The 27263-nt window shown below is 47.8% G+C and overlaps 1 protein-coding gene across 1 annotated transcript in view; it reads right to left on the bottom strand.

Annotated features, from left to right (window-relative positions):
* NWD1 (NACHT and WD repeat domain containing 1) overlaps positions 1–25867 on the bottom strand; it is a 40360-nt gene extending 14493 nt beyond the window's left edge. The window contains 12 exon segments of the mRNA XM_081232640.1: positions 172–369; positions 2339–2415; positions 3875–4081; positions 13122–13233; positions 13236–13805; positions 13808–14354; positions 14358–14392; positions 18288–18465; positions 18469–18585; positions 21755–21871; positions 24242–24327; positions 25691–25867. Coding sequence (XP_081088766.1) covers positions 172–369; positions 2339–2415; positions 3875–4081; positions 13122–13233; positions 13236–13805; positions 13808–14354; positions 14358–14392; positions 18288–18465; positions 18469–18585; positions 21755–21871; positions 24242–24327; positions 25691–25808 — 2362 coding nt within the window. The 5' untranslated portion in view covers positions 25809–25867.
* Positions 25868–27263: the final 1396 nt, after the last annotated feature.

The following is a 27263-nucleotide window of genomic DNA, read 5'->3' as shown; positions in this document are numbered from 1 at the left end:
GGCAGAGGGAGCTGAGTCAGCATGAGACAGCAGGGCCAGGTCCTGATGGCACCCTTGGGGCTTCCCAGCTGGCAGAGGGGAGACCCAGAGAGCAGCCCCAAACACCTGCAGTCCACTGCCCCCACGCAGGCAGGGGCCTGGCTGGATTTTGGCTACACCTGGGAGACGCACCTTTGTGACAGCCAGTGAGGGTTGCCCGGAGAGGTCCTCCCGGGGGCTGGAGGAATTCTCTGAGGGGCACCAGCACAGGGTGTGGGCACATCCGGAACCAGCTCTGCGCCTGTTGGCACAGCTGTCCCACCAGCGCTGGATGTGAGGTGGCGAAGAAATAGAGGCTGGCCAGGAGTTCTGTATACAGGATGCTTCTCTCTGCAACAGAGGAGATGCTGGTTAAGGGGAGGGGCCCTGCTTCCCTGGGTGGAGCCCCCCTCCTGCCTCCTTTTCTGTGCTCTACACACACTTGCCCCTACTTCAAGTGCACCAGGTGGTTTCCCCCTCTCCTACCCTAGACCTTGGGTTTCCAGATAGCAGGGAGGATGCCTGTCTTGTTCATTGCTATGTTTTGAGTGCCAGGCACCCAACAAGTGTCTGTTAGAGAAATAATGATCACTTCTCCAGTACTTCATAGTTACTGAGTGGGTTAGTGTCCTGTAGCTGCTATAACAAGACAAACTGGGGGGCTTCAAACAACAGAACTTTCTTCTCTCACAGTTCTGGAGGCCAGAAGTCCGAAATCAAGGTGTCGGCAGGGCTGTGCTCCCTCCAGAGGCTCTGGGGGAGGATGCTTCCTTGCCTCTTCCAGCTTCGGGGGGCTTCAGGCGTTCCTTGGCTTGTGACCACATCACCACAATCTCTTTTTTAATTTTTAATTGTTTATACAATTTTAAAAGGTTACTCTCCACTTACAGTTATTACAAAATATTGACTATATTCCCCATGTTGTACAATACATCCCTGAAGCCTATCTTACACCCAATAATTTGTACCTCCCATTCCCCCACCCCTATTTTGCCCCTCTACCATTTCCTCTCCCCACTGTTAACTACTAGTTTTTTCTCTATATCTGTGAGTCTGCTTCTTTTCTGTTATATTCACTAGTATGTTGTATTTTTTTAGATTCCACGTACAATTGATATCATACAATATTTGTATTTCTCTAACTTATTTAGACTAATGCCCTCCAAGTCCATCCATGTTGCTGTAAATGGCAAAATTTAGTTCTTTTTTATGGCCGAGTAGTATTCCATTGTATACATATACCACATCTTCTTTATCCATTCATCTGACATTTAGGTGTTTCCATATTTTGGCAATTGTAAATAATGCTGCTAGGAACATTGGAGCACATGTATCTTTTCGAATTAGTGTTTTTGTTTTGTTTTTTTACCCAGGAATGGAATTACTGGGTCATATGGTAGTTCTATTTTTTAGTTTTTTTGAGAAACTTCCATGCTGTTTTCCACAGTGGCTGCACCAATTGACATTCCCACCAGCAGTATAGAAGCGCATCATCCCAGTTTCTGCCTCTGTCTTCACATGGCCTTCTCATCTGTGCGTCTCTGCATTTTCCCTTTTCCTGTTTCAAATCTCCCTCTGCTTCCTTCTTATTAAGACAGTTGTGATTGCATTTTGGGCCCACGTAGATAATCCAGGATAAACTCTCCATCCCAAGAATCTTAACCACATTTTTTTTTTTGCCATATAAAGTAATAGTCATAGGTTCCAGGGATTAAGAAGTGACGATATCTTGCCAGGAGGTGGGGAGGTGCGGGGCAGATTTTTCTGCCTACCACACGGAGGTATCATCATTATTATCCCAAGTGCCCAAGCATATAACAGGGAAAATTGAGGTATGAAGAAGTTAAGCAACTTACATAAGGTCACACAGCCAGTAAGAGGCAGGAATCTGACCCCCAAAGTTTGATTCCAATGCCAAGTGAAGACCAGGGACATTGAAGGTAGACAGTTCATTTTGTCCCTGTTGTTGGAGCATCCTAACTGTGGAGCCTGGGGCAATGGTGGCAATGCCCTGTGCCTGGGTTTGCTGGTGGGTGGAATGGGGCAGGGCCAGGATCAGGGGCAAGTGCCCCACTCACCACGGGTACAAAAGTTAAAGTGGTGCCAACAAACTCAACCATCAAGATAAGTACTATTTTAATGCAATATTTTAAAAAATCAAAACTGATGCGCCCGCCCCCTCATCCATGATGAACAAAATATCAGTCTTTTAAAATAAAAACAGGGACAGAAATGGCACCACACCAAGTCATCCTGGAGCCTGAGGCAATGGGAGAAATAGGGAATACCAACGGGCTTTCAGGAGCTGGCTGTACAGTACTGGAATGTGGGGAGAGCGCATGGTTGCTCAGCTGCGCCATCTGGTGGGGACATTCATTCCTACACCTCCTCCTTGTTCTGGGCAGCCACAGGTTGTCAATCAAGACAAAGCGAGAGAGAGGCATGGACATATATACACTACCAAACGTAAGGTAGATAGCTAGTGGGAAGCAGCCGCATAGCACAGGGAGATCAGCTCGGTGCTTTGTGACCGCCTGGAGGGGTGGGATAGGGAGGGTGGGAGGGAGGGAGACGCAAGAGGGAAGAGATACGGGAACATATGTATATGTATAACTGATTCACTTTATTATAAAGCAGAAACTAACACACCACTGTAAAGCAATTATACTCCAATAAAGATGTAAAAAAAAAAAAAGAAAGAAAAGAAAAAAAAAAGAAACACTGCAAAGAACATACTGTGATTTGGGCTTTTAAATCTTCCCTTAAAATGGGCATGTAAGCCCAAGGCTGTTTTCCTGGGAAATCACTCCCTTCAAGGTTTAAAACTGCTGGCGAGCGTGAATGTAGGAGAAAGGTGTAACTGATCATGGACACCAGTATCTCCCACTTGGGTGGGATCCTAGACACACTTTAGTTCTATCCCACATTTTGCTGATGAGGGAAGCAGAGGACAGAAATGGCTTCTCCAAGGCCGTTCACGTCAAAACATCGGTGCTGTCACATGACCATAACAGGATCCTCGGATGGCGCCATGGGGACAGGCTCTGCATGAATTGACTAGCAAAACTTTCCCAGCAGCCCTAGGTGGGAGGGTCGACCAACATCCCCATTTTGCAGGGAAAACTGAAGGCTGCAAGGCGGGAGTGAGGATGGGGGAGGGGTGGGGGTAGTTAGGGGCTTGCAAGGTCACACTGCCAGTAAGTAGCAGAGCCCAGATTTGAATCAGCATGGTGGGACTCAAAATCCATACTCTTGGACTGGTCCATGTAGTAGGGGTGGACATTTGGCAGGGAGCAGAGGCAGACAGATGATGCAAAAGAGAGCCAGCAGAAATAATAACTAAGAGTTAAGATAGATGGAAACAACATGCAATGATGAAATATGCAGGGGTGTGGTGGCCAGGGGTGTCCAGCATCAGTGGTGGCCAGACAGGCTTCTCGGACAAGCAACAGTTGTCAGGTCTGAGCAAGCCACGGAAGGGATATAGGAATTAAGCACCTTTATAAAACCCCTTGTAAAAGCCCTCAAATCAAAACCAGCTGGGATGGGAATTCCCTGGCAGTCCAGTGGTTAGGACTCCAAGCTTCACTGCTGGGGCCCGGGTATCCCCGGTTGGGGAACTAAGATCCCACAAGCCACGAGGCGTGGCCAAAATTAAGAATAATGATGATGATTATAAAAATAAAAATAGAAAACAAGTTAGTTGTGTTAGAGCTGATGGTAAATGCTGCACTATGTGGACTTGGTTTCCTGGGAATGGGGAGTGAAGAAGGATCTGGAACAAGGAGGAGCCTGGTCAGTGAGTCCTCGCTCTCTGGGTCCCACCTAGACAGTGTCACCAGCCCGCTTGACCTACCTGTGGGAGATGGCCAGGAGTATGAAGCCATCCACGGGCCACCTGGCCAAGCAGTTACCCAGATCTCGACAAAGCCTCACCCACAGCAAGGGTGGGAAACGCAGCAGCAGCTCTTTGCTGGGCGGGGTCCAGTCTTGGTACACAACCTGCAGGACCTCGTCATCCAAGGACAGGACATCCTTCATCTCCACCTCCGAGAGCCCATGTCTGCAGGGAGAAAGGACGGGCATTGGAACACACCTCTGTCTTCTGCATTTGGAGGACTCAGAAGCCGAGGAAGGGGCAGCACTATGGCATCCTGCCCATCACCAATGTGTTCACTATGGGGATCATTATTTGGACAGTGCCCACGCCCAGCCGGTACCAGACAAATTTCCTCAGGGTTGGAGAGCAATCAGAGTTCATTTCAGAGCAGATGAGAGAGGGAGGCTGGCTTCTGCTTACAGGGAGTACAAACACCTTGTGTGTGTGTGTGTGTGTGTGTTTTCTATAGCTAAGACAGCAAAAGAGATGATTTATTGTACACATGTTACATTCAGCCACAACTGAGAACAGAACTAGTCCAGAATGTCACAGGTCCAGGGCAAAGGAAGGGACTGTTTTGATACAAGCAAGGTGGGTCTCTCAAAGGTGGTCGAGGAGATCAGAATGGCCATAGATGTTCCAGATCCACTGAGACAAGTTCTAGACAGTAGGCAAGCAGTCCAACAATTTGTACCAGCGTCCCTGTCCTCTGGCTTCCCTTGTTTCTGCTCCTGTGGCTTCCATGGGTGTACAAGTTTACTTGGACCTCTGCTTCATCCTTCTTCTTTTGCGCTTCAGCCTGAGCATTTGCTTCTTCTTCCACTTTGCTCTCAGGGTGCGGAGGTTTCTCAGAAGATGGCGCTAAGGCCAAGAGCTGGTTTTTTTAAATTCCCTGATATTGATCAAAGTCTTCATTTTGATCAAAACACTTGCCATATTCTTTACACATATAGAATACCTGCTCACTTGGAATTTTCTACTCTCCAACGAGGTGGCTATTAACATCAGTATTCTCTGCGATCTCTTCCACTGAGACCATCTCATCTTTGACAATCACAGGTATGTCACTGGTGGTGTTCTCCACACTTTCTCCATTGGGGTAGCCAGGCCTTCTCCCTAACCTGCTTTTCTCCTCTTGACAGGTCTTTCCAAACCAAAATTCCTGGGAGCCACACCACTGGGGTTTACTTGGTAGCACCGTGGTGTGGGCCTGTGTTTCCGCAAAAATTTCCTCCATCAGAATAGAATCTTCTGGGACTTCCCTGGTGGTCCAGTGGTTAAGACCCTGAGCTTCCAATGCAGGGAGCACATGTTCGATCCCTGGTCAGGGAACTAAGATCCCCCATGCCTTGCAGTGTGGCCAAAAGAAAACAAAAGAATAGAATCTTCTTTCTCACTCTTCAATACACCCTCAATACAAACCAGGCTTGGATCTTCTCTTTGTGGTTTCAGGCACAATGGCTTATCCACCAGATCAAAATGGGACATCCCAGCAGGCTTTCGACATGGATATCCCAGGGAAGCATGGCTGCATACTTCTCTGGCATCACATCACTGTACAGGGCCCTCTGGGCAGGGGCCAGGCCAGTCCATTCATTCTCAGGGAAGCAGCTGCAACCTGGAAGGCCACTGACATCAGTAAAGTACTGGCATGTTTGCTTAACCACTATTCACAGAGTGTCATCTCTGTGCTGTCCCCTGGAGGACAGAGAGCTAGACGCCCATGAAGCTTGTCTTCTAGTGCAGAGAGCCACATAGAAAATAACAGAAAAAAAAAAACCCACAAAGAATTTGGGTAACACCAATTGCTAGGAAGAAGATAAGCCAAATCACATGAAGGAGAGTGACAAGGTGAGTGGCAGGGGAGAGATGCTTCTTGGAGCAGGTGGGTCCCTCTGAGAAGGTGTCACAAGAGCTGGGATTGTGCAGGAGGGAAGGAGCCAGTGTGGGAAAATCTGGGGCCAGGGTGCTCCAGGAAGGGGGATGGGAGGCAGCCAGGTCCAGCAGGCCTTGGTAAGGAGTTTGGATACTTTTCTAAAAGCATTGGGAAGTCACTGGAAGGGTTTAATCAGGACAGAAGAAATTCAGTCTCATTCATGATTTTAAAATCTCATTTCAGACAGGTGTTCCTACAAAAACCTGTACAAGAATGTTCACAGCAGCACTAGTCATAATTGCCAAAAGGTGAAAATAATCCAGATGTCCATCAACAGATGAAAGGATAGAAAAATGTGGTTGCTATGGACTGAATATGTGTCTCCCCCAAATTCATATGTTGAAGTCTTAATCCCCAAGGTGATGGTATTAGGAGGTGGGGCCTTTGGGAGGTGATTAGGTCATGAGGGTGGAGCCCCCACGAATGAGATTAGTGACCTTATAAAAGAGACCCCAGAGAGCTCCCTTGTCCATTCTGCCATATGAAGTTTCAGTGAAAAATGACTGTCTGTGAACCAGGAAGCAGGCTCTCACCAGACACCAAATCTGCTGGTGCCTTAATCTTAGACTTCCCAGCCTCCAGAACTGTGAGAAATAGATTGTTTATAAACCCACCCAGTCTTATGGTATTTTTGTCATAGCAGCCCACATGGACTAAGACAGGGGTGTATCCATACGATGGAATATTATTTGACCATAAAAAGGAACAAAATGCTGATACACACTACAATACAGATAAACCTTGAAGACATTCTGAGTGGAAGAAACTAGTCACAAAAGACCACATATTGTATGATCTCATTTATATGAAATATCCAGATCAGGATCCATAAAGGCAGATCCATTCATGGTTGCCAGGGGCTGAGGGAGGAGGGATGGGGAATGACAGCTAACAGGGACAGGGTCTCCTTTCAGTAATGATGGAAACGTTCTGGAACTAGATAGAGGTGACGGTTGCACCACATTGTGAATGTACTAATGTCACTGAATTGTAACACATTAAAATTTTAACTTTACATTGTGTGAATTTTACCTCAATTAAATAATTTCACTTTGCTAAATGCAATGAGGAATACTGAATTGGCTCCAGGACCAGAAAAAATGATATTGGTGGAAAAACTGGTGAAATCCAAATCAAGTCTGGAGTTGAGATCATGGTCACGTATCAATGCTAATGTCCTGGCTTTGACAGCAATGCTGTGGTTATGTTGGATGTTAACATGAGGGGAAATAAGGGGCAGGATCTATGGGAACTCTGTTCAACCTTTTTATCTCCTCTGTAAATGTAAAATTATTTCCAAATAGCGGTTTACTAAAAAAAAAATTCTCATTCTTGCCTCTCTGGGGAAGGGCTTGTTGGGGGATAAACACAGTGACATGGAGACAAGTGAGGGCCTGGGGCACTTGTCCAGGTGGAGATGGGGATGACCTAGGACAAGATAGGGACAGTAGGAATGGGAAAGAAAAGGTTGGTTCAGGATGTTTTAGAGGCAGAGCCAAGAGGACTTTCTGATTATGGAGGGGAAAAGGATGTGGAAGTAGAGGAAACAGGCATGACTCCTGGTTATGCAGAAGGTGACCCCACTACTAAGAATGGGGGGACTTCCCTGGTGGTGCAGTGGTTAAGAATCCGCTTGCCAATGCAGGGGACACAGGTTCAATCCCTGGTCCTGGAAGATCCCACATGCCACGGAGCAACTAAGCCTGTGTGCCACAACTACTGAGCCCGCACCCTAGAGCCCGTGAGCCACAACTACTGAGCCCATGAGCCACAACTACTGAAGCCCGTGCGCCTAGCACCCATGCTGTGCAAGAAGAGAAGCCACCACAATGAGAAGCCCGCACACTGCAACGAAGAGTAGCCCTTTCTCACCGCAACAAGAGAAAACCCCGCGTGCAGCAACGAAGACCCAGTGCAGCCAAAAAGGTAAATAAATAATCAATTAAAATTTAAAAATTAAAAAAAAGGAATGGGGAATCCTCTGTTGGAGCAGGTTTGGGGGCAAGAGACTTTGCTAGACACAGTCATGAGGTACCACCATGTTTGTGACACCTGCCCCCTCTTAGCCCCTGGCAACCACTAATCTACTTTTTGTGGATTTGACAATTCTGGACATTTCACATAAGTGAGATCATATGTCATACCATCTGTGCTCAACACTGAAAACCCCCTGCCTGGGGGCATGCCTCAACCTCGTCTGTCTAGGCTTCAATAGCAGGAGTCTACAATAGGGGGAAGGAGACTCTAAAGGGCCGTAAGAGCAGGTGAAGATCTGTGAACAATCCTGGACCGGTACCATTTTCTTGTCCTCCCTAAACCTGCTCAGCTCAATATTAGGACCTATACCTCTTTGCACCTCCTCATCCAAGTTCACAGCTGAGTCTCCAAACTCAGCTGGAGGGAGGCAGAGCAGAAAGCCTTCCTCCATTTGTCAGATGGGGAAACTGAGGTTTGTGTATTCATGTCCCTGAATGGCCAGGGGAAGAGGAATTCAATTCCATCCCTGCTCTTGAAGATTTTGTGTCTCATCAAGTCTAGAGCTATGATGTCCAATGTAGTAGTCACCAGCCACACATGAACATTTAAAGTTAAAAATTAATAGAATTTAAAATCCAGTTTCTGGATTGCATAAGCTGCCTTTCAAGTGGTCAACTGCCACTGCAGCTTGTCGTTACCACATTGGACAATGAGATACAGAGCATTGCCCTCATCACCAACATTCTATTGGACGGTGCTGGAAAGACTGGGGAATGTGCCCACAGACAGCTGAACCACTAGGTTAAGAGCCCTCCTCCATCCCCAAAGACATCCCTTTGACGATGTGGACCCAAGACCTCATCTGCCCCCCACATGGGACCTGCCTTGTCTGCACTGCAGACCAAACTCTGTGTGTGAGGTCACACAGCCCTGTGTTTGATCCTGGCTGAGGGATCTTGGCCAGTGATGTCCCTTTGCAAGCATGATCTTGTTATTCCTTCCAGCAGCCATACAGAACAGACACTCTCCCAGCTACCCCTCTGTACAGAGGGGGCTCAGAAAGGCCACAATGCATGCCTAACACAGCATTTCTCAGCCTCTCACTGTTGACACTAAGGGTTGGATCATTCTTTGTTGTGGGGTTGTCCTGTACTTTGTAAGATGTTTAGCAGCATCCCTGGCCTCCACCCACTAGGTGTCGCCAGCAAGATAGATAGATAGATGAGAGCGAGATAGACAGATAGATAGATGATAGCTTATAGTTAGGTGTACATAGATGCATGTATGGATGGACAGACGAATATGATAGATTATAGATAGATGAGGTAGATAAATAGATGAATGGATGGATAGATAGGTATTATGGTAGCTGGATAGAGAGATAGCCAGGCAGTATCTTTCATGCTAAGCCAGGGTTTCGCACCCTCAGCACTACTGACAATTGGGGCACCATGATCCTATGGTCGGGGGAGGGTCCTGTGAACTATAGGGTGTTGAGCAGCATCCCAGGTTTCCATCCACTAGATCCCAGTAGCACCCCATCCCCGAGTCATGACAACCAAAATGTCTCCATTGTTAAGTGTCCACCTTGGGGGGCACAGAATCTCCCTAGGTAAGAACAACTGGCCCAGAGGTACTCAGATCTGCTCTGAGAGCTGGCTCTCAACCATCACTCTAGGTCAACTCTGTGTGTAAACATAACATATTTTCATGCAACAGGAACAGGACATACCAAAATCACCTCCCCTAGAGTCACCCTCCATAGACCACCTCCCTTACCAGGCACTGAAGGAGGGTGGTCCTCCACCCCAGGAGGCCCCCAGCTTTACTAACTGGACCAGACATGGGGCCAAGAATGCCAGTTGATGTCTATCTCCCCAGATTTTGCAACCAGGACTCAAGAAAGAGCCAGTATGATGGCACCAGTTCTCCAAAATAGGAGCCATGATGCCAACAGAAGCTGTAGCAGGCAAGCTACACTTCCAGAGGAGAAAGGAAGAGTCTAGAACAGAAGCCAATGTGCAGAGAGGACCCAGAGGGAGAGGTGATGAGAAACTTCCCTGATTCTGTGGCTTTCTGGTTCCCAAGACAACCCCACCTTCCATGTAGACTTCATCAGTTTGGCCTGATGGCCCAACCTTTTATTCTGGAACATTCCCTGGTCTGTCTCTGTGCTCTTGAAGAGTCCAGGCCAGGCCTCCATGCTGTGGGCATCAATCACAAAATCTGGGGTACAACATGAAATCTGGGCTACCCCTCCCTGGAGTTGGCTATGGGGTAGCCCTGCATCTCTTGAGTTTCTCCCATGGCCATGGCATAAAGCCCTTATTTCTAATGTGATAGCGTGAGTGGATTTCTGTTCCTGGCAAATAAGCAAACAAATAAAAAGCCCACTTACTTGGCTGGTCGCTGCCACCTTGATTTGTGGCAAAAGACAAAGGTCCAAAAGAGAAAACTACCCCTCAAGCTGAGAAGAGGAAAGGTGCATTATCCAGCATTTCTAATGATGGGCATGAGTGTCTCCCGATGGCTGTTCGCATTAAGGTAAAGCTTTGTTGCTCAGTATGCCTGCTAATTGGCCTCCGTCCCACCCTCCCATGGGATGCTGGGTGCCTGTGATGAACACACTCCTCTCTCCTGCTCATTATTTCTGACTCACCATCCACACCTGGCATCTCTGACCATCATGACCCTGGTTTATCGGAATTTGTTCAGCAACTGCATTTAAACCTTCGTTCCTTAAACCCTATAAACACACTGGAATTGGGTTTTCCTATTACTTTTTGCTGATTCCCATGCTACAAAGCCTGGAATTAACTGTAGACCCATGCTTGTGGTCAATTCTTCAGAGAAGTTTGCTTTAAAAAGATTTTTCTGAGATATCCGCACACGTTGCTTATTAATTACAAAGGGGTATGTTGCAAATCTGCAGTAGGAAAAAATGCACAAGAAGGATCGAACATCATCCAAGTTTAACCTGAATGTCATCATGAGGAGACATCAGATCAACCCAGATGACAGTGTACCGACTCCCCTCCACCCCCAGGTGTGTTCCCTGGACCAGTAGCATCAATGTCGCCAGGGAGCCTGGGAGAAACACAAGATCCCAGGCCCCACCCCCAGACCTGCTGAATCAGAGTCTTTATTCAAAAACAAGACCTGAGATACATATATTCATTGAGGGTTAAGGAGCGCTGAGCTACAGAAGAGCTGGTCTGTACTCTTCAATAGGACAAAGACAGAGAGTGGAACATTCCAGATTAAAGGAAGCCAAAGAAACTTGACAGCGAAATGCAACATGCTATCCTGGATTGGATCCTGGGATGGGGGCAAGGGGAGGGGACAGCTATAAAGGACATTTTTGAGACAATTGGTAAATTTTGACTATAAACTGTGTATTAAATAATATTATTGCATTTATGATACATTTTCTGAGTTTTAAAATTGTCTTGTGGTGATGTGGGGTTCTGATTGCCCTTGTTCTTAGGATATATGTGATATATTTAAGGGTGAAGGGGAATGATGCCTGTAATGAATTCTCAAATGGTTCAGGGAAAAATTTTGTTTGTGGGTGTGTGTGTGGATAGACAGAGACAGATAGATGAATGGATAGATAGATATAGATAGATAGATAGATGATAGATAGATAGAAAATGGAAAGAAATAAAGAGAGAGAGAGAGGGAGGGGAGAGAGAGATGGAGGGAGGGATGTAGGAAGGAAGGAAAGGAGAGATAGGAAAGGGAGAGAGGGAAAAAGGAAAAGGGAGAGAGAGAAAGCTAATATGGATAATTGGTGATTGTGGGGGGAAGAAGTATGGCAGTATTTCTCAACGAGAACCTATCCTGCCTTCAAGGGACACTTGGCAATGTTGTGAGACATTTTTGGTTGTCCCAGCTGGGGGATACTACCAGAATCTATTGGGTAGAGGCCAGGGATACTGTTCAACATCCTGCAGTGCACAGGATAGCCCTACACACTGCAAAGGATGATCTAGCCCCAAATGTCAATAGCACCAAGGCTGAAAAATTCTGCGCTGTGGGAGTTCTTGGCACTACTTTTGCACTATGGGAGTTCTTCCTCTAGTCTATAATTTGAAAGTATTTCTAAGTAAAACGTTTTCTGAAGAAATACTCTAGACAAATGCATAGAGACAGATTAGTGGTTGCCAGGGGCTGAGGGTCGGGGAAGGGGAGTTACTGCTGACGGAGATGGGGTCTCCTTGTGGGGTGAGGAATTGTTCTGGAGATGGATAGTGGTTGCGTAACACTGTGAATGTACTAAATGCTGCTGAACTACGCACTTTAAATGAGTGAAAATTATGGTACGAATTGGACTGGGTTGAATAGTGATCCCCAAAATTCGTACCCACGGGGAACTTGTGAATGTGACCTTGTTTGAAACCAGTCTTTGGGGAAGTAGTCAAGTTAAGTGAGTTCATATAGAGACAGGCTGGGACCTGGGACCTGGGGCCCTTTGCTGCAGTGTTTGCACCTGGCCAAATGTCTCTTCCAGCAACAAAATACAAAGAAACTATAAGGGACTAAAAAGAACTGCGGGCACGCACAGTTGGGAAAATTATGGACAAAAAGATACAAAAAGACCAAAAACCCAGTTGCCACTTCTGAAGAGCTGGGAGCAAAAGCAGGGTACTGAGCATGCCCCCTTCACACAACCCCACCAGAGGGGTGGGCAAACAACCTAAGCCGCCCCTCTGGCTCGACCCCTGGACCTGCCCCTACCCTCATCCCATATAAGGAACAAGCTCACTCCCCCCTCAGGGAGCGAGCAAGCAGGGGAACCTGTTACCTCTTCTCCCTCCCCTCTGCTGCAGCAGGGGCCCCAATAAAGCCTTGCCTGAATTTCTTTTCTGGCCTCTTATCAATTTCTGTTGATTAAGAAGGCCAAGAACCCTGGTCGGTAACAATACTGGATGCAAGTGGGCCCTAATCCAATGAGTGATGTCTTTCCAAGAAGAGGGGAATTCAGACAGAGAGACACACAGGGAGAAGACCACAAGGTGGTCAGAGGTGGAGATTGGAGTGATGCGTCTACAAGCCAAGGAATGTTGAGGGTTGCCAGCAACACCAGAAACTAAGAAAAAGGCCTAGAACGGATTCTCCTTTAGGGGCTCCGGAGGCAGTGTGGTTCAGCTGACATCTTGCTTTCAGACTCTGGCCTCCAGAACCACGAGAGAATAGATTTCCATTGTTCTAAGCCACCCAGGTTGTGATTTTGTTATGGCTGCCCTTGGAGAAGAATGCATGTGTTCTATCTCAGTTCAAAAAAGAGTGAAAACAACAGAGACTCACCGGGAAGACACAATGTAGCCCAGCACTCGGGCCACCAGGAGCTGCCCATGTGTCTGCTCCAGGCAGGCACACAGCTGGTGCATCGCTTCCTTAGCTGTGGAGGCCAGAGGGGCGGCACGGTGAAGGAGGCCCATTTCCGGGCCTCCTTGAATTCCAGCCTCAGCCGCCCCGGGTGCCCACACTCCGGGAGGCTGGCCCAGAGCAGGTCCCTCTGCATCAGGCTCAGCGTCCTCCTCGAGGCGGCCAGCAGGAGCTGAACCATCTCTTGCCCTTGGTTTCCAGAGAGGGGTTTCACCTCCCAGTAAGCACCTGGGTCCGTGAGCACCTGCCGCATAGTGTCTAAAACCCCGCACTGTCCTGAGCAGACCGAGAGGATGAGGTGGACCCTTGGGGGGCACTTGGGAGGCAGCCAGGGGACCCTCCGAGCACGGTGGACAGAGGCAACCTCATCCACCAAATCCAGCAGGATCACAAGGGACTCAAAGTTTCGGCAGGAGACGGTGTGGAGGAGGGTGTGGAAAAACTGGACCACCCTGGTATGGGCCTCCAAGACCTGGGCAGGGGGCAGGGGTAGCCCGTAGGCCAGGCACACCTGGAAGAAGATGCTCTGGAGCAGGCCTCGGGCATCGGAGCTCATCTGTGACGTCCCCAGAAACTGCAGAACGGTCACTGTCTTGTGGCCAACAGCCCTGGCATTTGCTCAGCCAGCTTGCACATCAGAGCAGTCTTTCCGATGCCCGGGGGTACAAAAAGCACCAGGGGTGGGTGGGGGTGGCCGTCGCTCTGCTGGAGCTGCTGCCCCAGCTGGGTTAGGAGCTCCTGGTGCCCACAAAAGGTCCTGGGGGCCTCGGCACTGAGCCCCAGGTGGTGGCGGATCTCCTGATAGAGCCATGCCAACTCCCGCCTGCCTGCCTCCTGTTTCTGGAGGCACTTGAGGACCTGATGCTTAGCCCTGGCCACAGACTGCTCCCCTAGCTCCTTTGGGTACTGTCCATGAGCCTTGTTTGGGGGGTCCACCAGGTCTCGGCTCCATGCCAGGTGGTGGGCCTTGAGAACTCCGGGCTGCATGTCAGCGATGTGCTCCTTGAGGCTGCTGAGAAGGTTCTGGGCGTCTGTGTCCAGGCAAACGGCTGCAAGCTGGTCCACCATCTTGAGGGCGCAGACCTCCAGGATGTGTTTGTTGAGGTCTTGGATATCTCCTAGGAAGACGGTCGCCCCCTGGTCCCCGTCTGTTTAGCTCAGCAGGCCCCATTCTATTTCCCCCTCGATGACTGCAAAAGTGGAGGAGATGGGAAGTGAGTGTGGTCAGCATTATGTCATCAGTTGGCTCGAATGGGAGCACTTGGTAGACACATTCCGGGGATGGAAACATTGGTTCTCAAGCTTAGTGTGTTCCAGAGTCACCTGGCATAACCACAGACAACATGTAAATGAATACACTCCAGTGTGTTCCAAGAAAACTTTATTTACAAGAAAAAGCAGTGTGCCAGGTTTTGTCATTGGGCCATGGTTTGCTGACCCCTGTCCCAGAGCATGGAGCAGCTGCCCTGAGGACCTGTATTTTCCAGAGCCAAGAGCTCACACTGACTTCTCCCTGGAGGCCACTGTTTTGAAATAGCAGTCAGACTTGAGGAGCTATTTTTGAAGCCTCCCTGGGCTCAACAGAGGATCCCAGCTCTCTAGCTGAGCGAGTCAGGCCCTTGCAGACAGGACTCAGTCTCAGAGCCAAAGACAAGAACCACTCAAAAGTCCTCCTTGGACTGACCTCACATGCCTCTCAGCCCCATGAGTGAAGGTCAGAGATGAAGGCAGCTAACAGTCCCCAAACAGGATCCTTCTTGGACACATTTTGGCATGAACCAATCCAAGACCATCTGTTCTGCCACCAGCAGGTTGTGTGACCTTAGGCAAATCACTGCACCTCTCTGAGTCTCTGTTTCCTCCCTTGTAACATGGGTGTACTAGTCCAACCTTGAAGGGGCTGTTGTGAGGATTTTCTATGAAATAATGCTTGTGAAAAGCTGAGCACCTTATGCTGAAGGAACAAAACTAAACTCAAAAGTTTACAGTCTGTGATCTTATCTTCTATGATATGGTTGAAATAACAAAATAAATGAGATGGAGATGGGTTAGTGGTTACCAGTGCTGGGGTTTGTGGGAAGTGGTGAATGCTCCTCTAAAAGGACAGTGGGGGGATCCTTACGGTGAGGGAACAGTCTTGTGTATTGACCACGGTGGTTACTCGAAGCTACACAGGTGAGAAAATTGCAGAGAAGGAAATGGGCGAGACAAATACACACACACACACACACACACACTCACACACACAAATGGTGTCTGTACAAGTGTGCTCTCTCTGGATTGTAACAATATCCACTTCCTGGTTGTGTAATAATATTGCACTCTAGTTTTGCAAGATGTTACCTTTGGGGGAAAATGGGTAAAGGATACCTCTTCCTCCTTTTTTTTTTTTCTTTTGGCAATTTCCTATGAATCTCTATTTCAAGATAAAAATTAAAAAAAAAAAGTTGAGCAAGGTGCCTGGAAAATAATATGCTCTGAAGATGCCGTCCATGACGTGCCCCTGAACTCCACAACTGTTTGTGCTTTCTGCTGATGTCAAGGAGTTTCTATTTGTTCTTTCAAGTGGGACTTCTTAATGGGCGAGGTTTGACATGATTGCTTAGAGATCTCATTGTTGAATGAGATCAAGGCCGGGACAAGACCCTTTAGGTCCCTATAATGACTCCATTAGGTACTACCTCTGACTAGTTCCATTTTACGGATGAGGAAAAGGAGAGTCCAAGCTGCCAAAAGTCAATACGGCTGGAAAGGGGCAGGGCTGAGATGTAAATCCCAGCCCATCCCATACTTGAGCTCAGACGCTGATTACAGTCCCGATGTCAGACATCTCTATGAGAGCAATTAGCTCACTTGGCTTTGTGTCATAGAGCAAGCAATAGCAACATGGTAAGTGCACAAGAAACAGTAGCCTTAACATTATTATCCATATAAAAGTGTATTCAAAATTGATATGTCAGGACTTCCCCAGTGGTATAGTGGTTAAGACTCTGTGCTTCCAATGCAGGGGGCATGGGTTCGATCCCTGGTTGGGGAAGTTCCGCATGTCGCAGTGGGGACAAAAAAAAAAAATTGGTATATCATTACTAGCCTTAACCAAAGAGTCAAGGTTAGGATCACCTGCGATGTCAAGTAGGCCTCAGGTACCCCTGATGTGATGGGATGGGGAGGGAACTCTACTTCTGCAGTCTTCCTCCCCAAAACCTACAATCCCAATTTAATCATGAGAAAATACCAGCCAAGCCCAGATTAAGGGACATTCTACAAAAGACCTGGCCAGTGCTCCTCAAATCGGTCAAGGTCGTGAAAAACAAGGTCATGAAAACTGTTACAGATCAGAGTAACCTAAGGAGACAAAGGACTAAATACAATGTGGGATCCTGGGACAGAAAGACATTGATGGGAGAACTGAGGAAATCCAAATAAAGTCTGGAGTCTAGTTACTAGTCATGCACCAATATTAAATACCGATGTTCATTTCTGAGTTCTGGCAAGTGTACCTCGGTCACGTAAGATGTTAGCATTGTGGGAAGCTGGGTGAAGAACATTCAGGAACTCTACACTATCTTTGTAGCTTTATAATGTTGTAACTTTTTTTGTTCATCTAAAATTATCCTGAAATAAAAATTTTAAAAATTGGTGTGTCGTGGGCTTCCCTGGTGGCGCAGTGGTTGGGAGTCCGCCTGCCGATGCAGGGGACGCGGGTTCGTGCCCCGTTCCGGGAGGATCCCACGTGCCGCAGAGTGGCTGGGCCCGTGAGCCATGGCCGCTGAGCCTGCGCGTCCGGAGCATGTGCTCCGCAACGGGAGAGGCCACAACAGTGAGAGGCCCGCGTACCACAAAAAAAAAAAAAAAAAAAAAAAAAAAAAAAAAAAAATTGGTGTGTCTTTACTAGAATGTATATATATAATAGATAATAATCCTATATTTTAATAAAATTAAAATACTATGAATAAATATCACTACATTCAATATCTTTAACTAAATCAATATATTAAATATGTTGATAAAATGAATTCATATATTTTATAATGTGGGTAATATAAATTCATATATTTAATATTTTTGATAATATAAATTCATATATTTGATAGTGTGGATAATAGAAATTCATATATTTAATGGTGTAGGTAATATAAATACATATAGTTCATAGTGTGGGTAATATAAATTCATATATTTAATACTGTGGGTAATATAAATTCATACACTTAATAGTGTGGGTGATATAAATTCATACATTCAATAGTGTGGGCGATATAAATTCATATATTTAATACTGTGGGTGATATAAATTCATACACTTAATAGTGTGGGTGATATAAATTCGTATATTTAATAGTTTGGGTGATGTAAATTGACATACTAATAATCCATAAGCTGACATTACTAACTCATAAATAATAAGAAGAACCTATCTCTTGCTGACAGCCTGCAGTGGGGCAATGGCTTGATCACACTGCATTTTTAGAAAAATCTTTCTGGTAACCCGTATAGAGGATGGAAAGGGCAGAAGACAAGGCCAGGGGTGAAAGGTAAGGGACCAGCTGGGAGCTGGGAGGTGGACTCAGACAGTCACAGGGGGGAATCCCTATTCTCCCACTTGGGCAAAAGAGACTCCTTCTTCCTCTGCCTCAGTTTTCACCTTAGAGGCAGGTACATTGATGAAGGACGACTCCTTAGCAGGGGACGGCTCTGGACTAACACAGGGCGACCGACTCTTCCAGTTTTCCTGGAACTGTCCTGGGTTTGGCCCTAAAAGTCCAGCATCGTGAGAGTGGCTCAGTGCCAGGCAAACAGGGATGGGGTCATCGTAGTACATGTCCCCCAAAGCCAGGAGCCTGCTTGGGAAAAGAAAAGGAGCCAGGGAAGGAGAGAAGAATCCTAAGAGACTGAAATTCACCAGGACTTGACTTAACTCTGTTGGATCAGATAAATAATCTTTCTCACAACTAGGGCTCCGGGAGCTAGGTTGGTTTGGCATTTATAGAAATGCAGACTGTGGCGTTTGGACAAAACGTGATGTGTATTTTAAACGGGTGGATGTTTCCTGGGGACCTGCCAAGGGAGTCCCGGCAGCCTCACCTGACCGGTGGTAGCAGTGCCACTTCTCCTGGGTGATGAGGCCCAGCCTGTGGGCCTCCTGGGCTCCAGAACGCAGTGCAGAGGTCAGGGTGGCCTCCTCGGGCCCACAGGCCTCCTCGCTGTCCAGGGTCTGCAGCAGGTAGGTGGGGGGCACGGCGTTCTCATCTGTCTGGAAGCATCATGCCACCAGCTCCAGGTCACGTGGCCTGGCGCTCAGCTGAGCTTTCAGCGCCTCCCACTCCTTTTCCTCGATCAGCGAGGGGACAGGACGGGGGCCGTACTGGTCACCTACGAGGGCCTGGAGGAGAGAGGGGTGTGGGGAGTATAGGTTCAGATCTTGACTCGGGCACTTAGATCTGTGACCCTGGGTGAGGCATGCCGAGCCCTTAAAGTGGTCCTGGTGGTTGTACCATGGAGATAATTATATTAAAGTAAGCAGATAGGTTAGTGGGTCTCCAGAAAAAGAGCACCCGCAATGGCTTTCTTGACATAAGAGAAATCATTTTGGCCTAAGCCATTTTATGATCATTTTGTGTTCAAGGACAAGCCTGGCTGCAATGCTTGTCCTTGAACACATGTCAGTAATCAGTGATCTTAAGGGAAGTGAGGGAACGCAGGAATAATGGAAAAGCAGTCAAGAATCAATAGTCCAGTGATAAAAAAGAGTCCCATCTCCTCCTCAAGGGATATACATATAATATATCTTTAAGTTCTGCAGGAACTAAGACCCCTACCCAAGTGGAGGGTAGGATGATGATGTGGACTCTCCTGACTTCAGTCAACTGAAACTTGGACTCTGTGAACCTTTGCCCCAATTCTATGCTGAAGTCTCCTCTGCTCAAGCCCCTTCATGAATATACATGTACCCTGAGCTTAAAACTTCCCCAGTTTTGCTGTTCAGGGAGAAACTGCTTTGGGAAAGGTCCCTGGTGTTCCCCTTACTTGCTGCAAGTCATAATAAATCCTTCTCCTGATCTTCCACTCGTGAGTGAAACAATATTGCCTGCCATGCCAGTAAACAAAGGATGTTGCAGCCATCGAACCATCACTTTACAGCCTCCCTGATGGTGAGCCCTGAGGAAACTCAGGAGGGAAACAGGATGCCTGCCATCAAGGAGTCCGCCACTGCACCCACCCCCAAAGATGCACCCTGAGGAGACTCAGGATGAGAAAGCACAGGATACTGGCCCCAATAGCTGAGGTACATATCAAAGGAATAATTTCAGTGAGCCCAAACTCTTGCATCTTCGCATACATAGGAAAGCAATAAATTACTTAAGATATCTGGTTTTCTTTAACAGTAATCTTTTGATTCTCTTACTACATGGTCTTTGTTGCAAAAACTCCTATCTATATATCCTGGCGTCCCCCTTTCCTCTTTGGAGCAGTCTCTCTCTCTCTGTGTTATTTGAGATGCTGTCTCCCAGGCTTGTAGTCCTAAGAATGTCCACCAAAGAAAACATAACTCTCAACTTTCAGGTTGTGCATTTTTTTTTCAGTCGACATGATTTATCTAAGGATCTTAAACTGGAAGACTATCCTGGATTATCAAAGTGGGCCTGAAATGTAATCCCAAGAGTCCTTATCAAGAGACAGGCAGAGGAAGATTTGACACAAATAGAAAAGGAGAAGAAGATGCTATGACAACAGAGGCAGAGACTGGGGGAGTGCAGCCACAAGCCAAGGAATACCTGGAGATCCCAGAAGCTGGAGAAGACAAGAAGATTCACCCTGAGAAAGCTAGGAAGGAGTGCGACCCTGCTGATACCTTGATTTCAGACTTCTGGCCTCCAGATTGTGAGAGAATAAATTTCTGTCATTTTAAGCTCCCTGCCCCCCACATTTGTGGTCATTTGTTATGACAGCCACAGGAAACACCTTGTTTACCTATTACTAGGTGCTGGCTTGTCCCAGCAATAGAGCTGTGACAAGAATGAAGGCCTCCCTTGGCTCTGCCCAAATCTCATGCTCTGATGTGGCCCTGGGGGCAGGACTGTCCCCAGTAGCAGCCAGGGAGCAGGGCCAGATTGAGGGGAGGTGAACATAGGTCTCCAAAGTGCAGGGTGGATTCTGTCTTTAGAATTTGATATTTTGTTCCTCATGGATTTGGGGGGTCAATTTTGATATTAAAAATAACATTGCATTAAAATATTAATTATCTTGATAACTAAGATTTTGGAAGGATTTTCAAGGTCCCTGGGCCCTTTGGGCCTGGGGGAAGCTCAGAGATCATCCTCCCTCCTGTCCCCCATCCCCCATGCCACCTGGAAGCTGCATTGTGCTTTTTTTTTTTTTTGAAAAACCAGAAATTGTATTTTATCATCACTCCTCTGCTTACAAAAACAAACAATAAAACCTCTATGAAGGCTTTCCATGACACTTAACATAACCCTTAGCTTTGGCCCATAAGGCCCATGTGAATTGGGTCCCCCTCCCTGTCTCTCCAAGTTTATCCTGTACCACTAATCCCCTTTTCCATCTTGCTTCTGTCATATTGACCTTTCTGTTTCTATAATAAATGTGCTCATTCTCACCTTGAGCTTTCGCAGTTGCTGATACCTCTGCACTGTGCTTTTGATTGCCTGCAGTTTGGGTTGCAAAATCGAATTCTTCCTGGAGTTCATTTTCTCCCCATCTCCCTTTTTTCTTTACAAAATTTTTTTCTTTTCTTTTTTCTTTGAAACACAACAAAATGATCAATCATCAGGCTCAATCATCAGCAAAATTAGAAGACTGGAAAAAAAATGTGTGAAGGAGATACGTAAGCCAGATGGTACAGCCTTTCAAACATTAGGATGTATTTTAAAGCAATAATTAAAATTGGAAACTATACTCAACACTTTTTAATAACCTATACGGGAAAATAATCTGAAAAACAATATATATGTATAACTGAATCACTTTGCTGTACACCTGAAACTAACACAACATTGTAACATTGTTCTGGTGTCAGAGGGAGTGTAGCTGGGGACGAGAGAAGACCCTGATTGGTCTCACCTAGGGAGGAAGTTTGCCCCTGAGGCAGGCTCCAGATAGGGCCACAGAGTCTGCTCCCAACACCATGGGGCACATTGGAGAAAAAATTTTTCGATACCCTGTAGATTTCCACTTTCTCTGTGGTTTTCTAGGACCTCAACGTTCCCCAGACAAAGTGAATGAGGTGAAAAACCCAGGGGAAGTTTCGGAGCAAATTCTAAGATCCCTTTGGGCTTCAACACTCTGCTCTCCAACTCACCTGCTGCTTCTACTTGACTGCTAATGAATGTCTGGATCCCAGCTAGCTCTGCAGAAAAATGAGTGCTGTGATCGATTAGCAATGTCTGCCATAGGCAGGCTACGAAGATTGGATATGGTAGCAGAAATGCCACCCACTTCCCTCCACTGATGGGTTTGGCTAAGAAGTAGGGGCCATATCCTGGTGGTGGAATGAGAAGTAAGAGCTAATCCATCCCTCCCAAGAGACTCACAACAAAAGCTGGCCCTATGGATGTTTTCTGACACCAGCCAAGCTCCTCCAAGCAGAGTTCCGTGGTCATGTGGTTGGTGGCCTCGGTGTTTCGAATACCCCACCTCAGATCAACCACCTGGAAATAACAAGCGTGGGTTTGTCAGGAAGGTGGTAGGATGGGTGATTTTTTTAAATTCCCTTTGATAATGGTGTAAAATTTCTTCAGTAATTAAAAACATTTTTAAATTAATTAATTTATTTATTTATTGGTTGGTTGGTTGTGTTGGGTCTTTGTTGTTTCTCTAGTTGCAGAAAGTGGGGTCTACTCTTCATTGTGGTGTGCGGGCTTCTCACTGAGGTAGCTTCTTTTGTTGTGGAGCACGGGCTCTAGGCCTGCAGGCTTCAGTAGTTGCAGCACGCGGGTCTAGGGCACGTGGGCTTCAGTAGTTGTGGCGTGCGGGCTCAGTAGTTGTGGTACATGGGCTTAGTTGCTCTGAGGCATGTGGGATCTTCCCGGACCAGGGATCGAACCTGTGTCGCTTGCGTTGGCGGGCGGATTCTTAACCACTGCGCCACTAGGGAAGTCCCTCTTCAGTAATTTTTGATAGCCTCTCCTCAAAGAGGGATGTCTGGATCAAAAGAATTTGAATGACACCCATAATCCCAGTGTAATCATGAGAAAAATATCCGACAGACCCAGATTGGAGACATCCTGCAGGACACCTGGGCAGTTATCCCCAAGACTGTGATGGTCATGAGTACAAAGGAGAAGACCAAGGAGCTGTCCCAGCCACAGGAGAGTGGGAAGCTGTGACAACTAAACACAACAGGATTCCCTGGCCGGGGTCCTCAACCAGAGAGGGGACACGAATAGAAGACTTGGTGACAGTCAAATAAAGTCCAGAGGTTGCTTAATGGTAACATCCTGATGTCCATTTCTTAGTTATGACAAATATGCCCTGATAATAGATGTTTACAATATAGGGGAAGAAGTAGGTGGGGGGCATATGGGAACTCTGTACCATAGGCAACCTTCCTGCAAATCTAAATTCTGAACTCAAAAATTTACTTAAAAACATTAAAAAAAATTTTTTAAAGAGCTTGGGCATTTTCAAACTGTTCCTTTTTAAACGAGGACATGTCCACACTTGTTCTCAGAGCTTTCTTTGCAAAGGAAGGTTTTCGTTTGGCCAGAATCAGATGTGGCAAAGTCTCCTTGGCAACCGCACGCTTGTGGTCCATTTTCGCCTGCTAGGCAGAAGCTGGCTAGGCAGAAGGGTTCAATTCAAGTAGTGAAGCTGACGCTGCAGAAAGCTGGGATGAGGAGAGGGGGATGGGACTCAGAATGCTCCCTGCCTCCCTAAATTCCTTTGTCCAGAGGGAAAGACATAAAATTCCTAATAAACTACAGCATGGGGCGAAAGGACTACAGTACTGGATGTGGCTGGAGGAGGAAGGGGAGAAGGAAAAAGTGTCAGCCACCAGCTCTGGGCAAGAACCTTCATCTCTCTGGGCCACTGTCTCTCCGACTGCATCTTGAGGATGTTTACTGTGTTAGCCACACAGCACCTGGTGGACATTAAAGGGATGCACACGGGGTGTTTCATCGGTGCTCAGCACCTATGTTTTCCTTTTTAGTGTCTCTGCCATTGAACTATGTCTCATGATCAGTGGCGGGCAGAGTCAAATTCCCATCACAGCACTGCTTCTTTTTTAGTAATATATAAATGCTGGTGGGGGCTGTTGGTGTGATGGATGACAGTTGTAAATGGCAAGGAGGCAGCATTACCTGGAGCTGAGACTCCAGACAGTTTGTTGATTTCCGCTTGGAAATGTGCAGGCAGCAACATCCCCACCCTGGGATCGGTGCAGTCTATTTGGGGCCCGTGGTGACTGCCCAGCTGGTACACCATTAGCGTCCCAGGAAAAAGGCACGCCTCACCTGCCTGCCCACCCCGGATATCCCACGGCCCTCTTAGATGCCCCCGAAGCTGCCCCAGTGCAGGGAGAGCCCGGGAAGGCAGGACAAAACAACAACAAAAGTGCCACGCCCAAGGAGCAGGGTCCCAAGGCAGCCACTCCTAGTACTTTGCCACACCACCTGTGCTGACCGCAGTGTCTGTGGCCACGACCCCTCCACTCTCCTTTTTTTTTTTTTTTTTTTTTTTGTGGTACGCGGGCCTCTCACTGTTGTGGCCTCTCCCGTTGCGGAGCACAGGCTCCGGACGCACAGGCTCAGCGACCATGGCTCACAGGCCCAGCTGCTCTGCAGCATGTGGAATCTTCCTGGACCGAGGCACGAACCCGTGTCCCCTGCATCGGCAGGCGGACTCTCAACCACTGCGCCACCAGGGAAGCCCTGCACTCTCCTTTTTTAAGAGGACTTTAAGCCTCCATGGTGTAACACTGGCACAGGGTCCCTCTAAGCAAAGAGCCCATGTGACTGCCCGGGTGGCACACCCTTGTTCCCTGACGCTGAGGCAGTGAGGAACAGTTGGGCAATTACCTCGGACATCAGGCCGTGCTTCTGGCAGAAGGTCTGTACTATGGGGTAGGCGGTGCTCTGTAGGGCTTCCCTCTCTGCATCCGTATCTGCAAGGAGTGGCATGGAGGATATGAAAGGGAAGAACCCAGAACTCTTCCCTGCCCCACGGCTCTGCTTTTAGCCTTATTTGCTCCCACCAAGGCTGGGACCCTTCACAGTGAATCAAAAGATACAAAAAACAGGAGGTAAACCAGAAAGACCAACTACGCCCGGGACTTTCCTGTTGTTACTGCTAAAAGTCCCACATCCCAGGAAACCTCTCAGTCCCAGCTAACCAGGATGGTTGGTCACCTTAGGTTAGAATTGCCAGATAAAATACAGGACACCCAGTTGATTTACATTTCAGATAAACAATGAAAAACTTGATAGCATAAGTATAGCCCACTCCATAGGGCCCAGAATTTGCATTTCTGAAAAGCCCTGTTCAACCTGCACTTGGGATAAACACCAAATCATTTATTCGCATAAGTATGCCCCTCTCTGCACACTATTTGGGATATACTTACGCTTAAAAGATTATTGGTTGTTTATCTCAAATGCAAGTTGAACTGGGAGCCCTGGTTTTGTTGCTGGTGGTGGCGGTTTGGTTTTTTATTTTTGTTATAACTCTGGCAGCCCTACCTAGGGTAAACCTGGATTCTGAGACTTTTTCCACCACTTGACTTCACTGTGTGGCCTTGTGCCAAGTGTCAGGCTATCCTCGGTTTCCCCATCTGTAAAATGGGGGTGATGCCTCTACTTTGCAGGGCTGCAAGCTCCCCAAAGGCAAGAACCTCTGCCTGTCTAGGTCACTGATAATTTCTCAGCCCTCAACCCAGGGGCTCAATAAATGTTGTTTTTGGTATAAATCAGGTGTTTTTGGTTTTGTTTTAATATCCGGAGAAGAGGTTATTAAACATTTGCCAACACACACCATGTAGTCTTTGCCTTCATGGAGCTTACAGCCTGGTTAGAGGAGTCAGACATTAAATAAACACATAACTTGAATAACTACAGCTTATGGGGCCTGAGGCTTCATGGGTTCCAGGACCTGCTGGAGCCCAGTATGACTACAACACATGGGTGAAGTGAGAATCAAACCAGATATAGCTGAGGAGGGAACAGGGTCCCCTTCATATGCAGAGCCTTGTAGCTACGGGAAGATTCAGGCACTTTTTAAGCCTAGAGTGTAGAATGTTCATCATTAATATTCATTGCAATATCATTTGCTACTCAGAGGAACTCTGTCAAGTCAGGCTCTGAGCCTGGCTTATGGAGGAGGAAACAGAGGGTCAGGGAGGCTCTCCCTCACCAGTTCCTACGTGGGTCACTGTCCCGGCTGCATTCACATCCAGGTCTCTTAGAGGAACCTGCGAGCCATGCCCATTGCCCTGGCATCCCCTGAGCTCCCAGCCCTGCCCAGTCCCTTACCTGAGACCGTAGAGTTGATGAAGATGGCCACACTGCTGGATGGAAGTGCCGGGAGGGGGCCTGACTGACCCTGGAGAGGCCGCCGGCGGGTGCCCGGGCTGAGGGGCCTGACGTTCATGCTGCCTGCCCACCTGGACAGTCCTTCCCCAGGAAAGGACCTGGGCCTCAGAGACCTCACGCCAGTGGCCAGATGGCCTTCCTAGGAAGCCAGCCAGGCAGGGCCGTCTGGAGCGGGGCTTCCATCTCACTCAGCTCCCCTCAGCTACCTGCAGGCTCTGTCACCTCCAGCGCCCCCAGGGGGCTGAACCAGTGGCTCTCCACTGCTCTGCTTGGTCTGCGAGCGCTAATGGGGGAATGTTGGGCAGTGGTCTCCCAGCCAAGGCCCCTGGATGTTGACTCCTCCAGGCACCGGAGCCTTTTGTCCCTCAACCAATAGATCCTCACCCCGGGAGCTCAGCGGTCACCATAGCTACTGTGGTTTCCTGGCGCTTGGTGTTGGGGCCCAGGGACCAGCCAGCCTCCCAGACACCTGGGTCTCTTGGGGCTCCATGAAAGTTGAGCCTGGGCCCAGGTGTGCAGATGGAGGCCGTGCGATGCTGGGAGCCATGCCCAGTCCTGGCAGGACAGGCAAGAAGGACAAACTCTGTGGAACCCCCCACCCCATCCTGTGCTTACTGATGAAGCACAGGTGCCAGGTGTACTGTTTAAGCCAGCAGGTCTCTACTGGGGGCCATTCTGCCCCCCCCTAGGGGACACTGCAATGTCTGGAGACATTTTTGGTTGTCACAACTGGGAGAAGGGGAGCTACTGGTATCTAGTGGGTGGAGCCCAGGGATGCTGCTCAACACCCCACAATGCACAGGATGGTGCCACCACGGAGAATTACCAGCCTGCAAATGTCAGCAGTGCTGAGAAACTGGGCAACCAGCTTTAAATCAACTCTAGTTGAATCTCTTTGCCTGCAGGAAGTGTGGAGCCTGAGGACCACTCTCCTTGGTAAGAAGGGAGATTAGCGAGTCTCCAGAGGGGCAGTTAAGGACCTACTCATATGAAACTGAGATGTGTTCTTTGAAATAATCAAAAACACCACTTGGGGCTTCCCTGGTGGCGCAGTGGTTGAGAGTTCGCCTGCCGATGCAGGGGACGCGGGTTTGTGCCCCGGTCCACGAAGATCCCACATGCCGCGGAGCGGCTGGGCCCGTGAGCCATGGCCGCTGAGCCTGTGCGTCCGGAGCCTGTGCTCCGCAACGGGAGAGGCCACAACAGTGAGAGGCCCGCGTACCGAAAAAAAACAAAAAACGACACCACTTGAACAATATGGATGGATCTTGAGGGCGTTATGCTAAGTGAAATAAGTCAGAGAAAAGACAAATACTGTATGATCTCACTTATATGTGAAATCTAACAAAAGCTCAACTTAGAACAGAGAGTAGAATGGTGGTTGCCAGGGACAGTAGGGTGGGAGAAATAGGGAGATGTTAGCCAAAGGGTACAAACTTCCAGTTATAAGATGAATAAGTCTGGGGATCTAATGTATAGCGTGGAGATTATAATTAATGATACTGTATTATAC

The sequence above is a fragment of the Mesoplodon bidens genome, assembly GCF_964165515.1.
Source record: "Mesoplodon bidens genome assembly, chromosome: 4".
Taxonomy (NCBI): Eukaryota; Metazoa; Chordata; class Mammalia; order Artiodactyla; family Ziphiidae; genus Mesoplodon; species Mesoplodon bidens.
The sequence above is the reverse complement of the archived record's forward strand: the minus strand, read 5'-3'. Positions and strand labels throughout refer to the sequence as shown.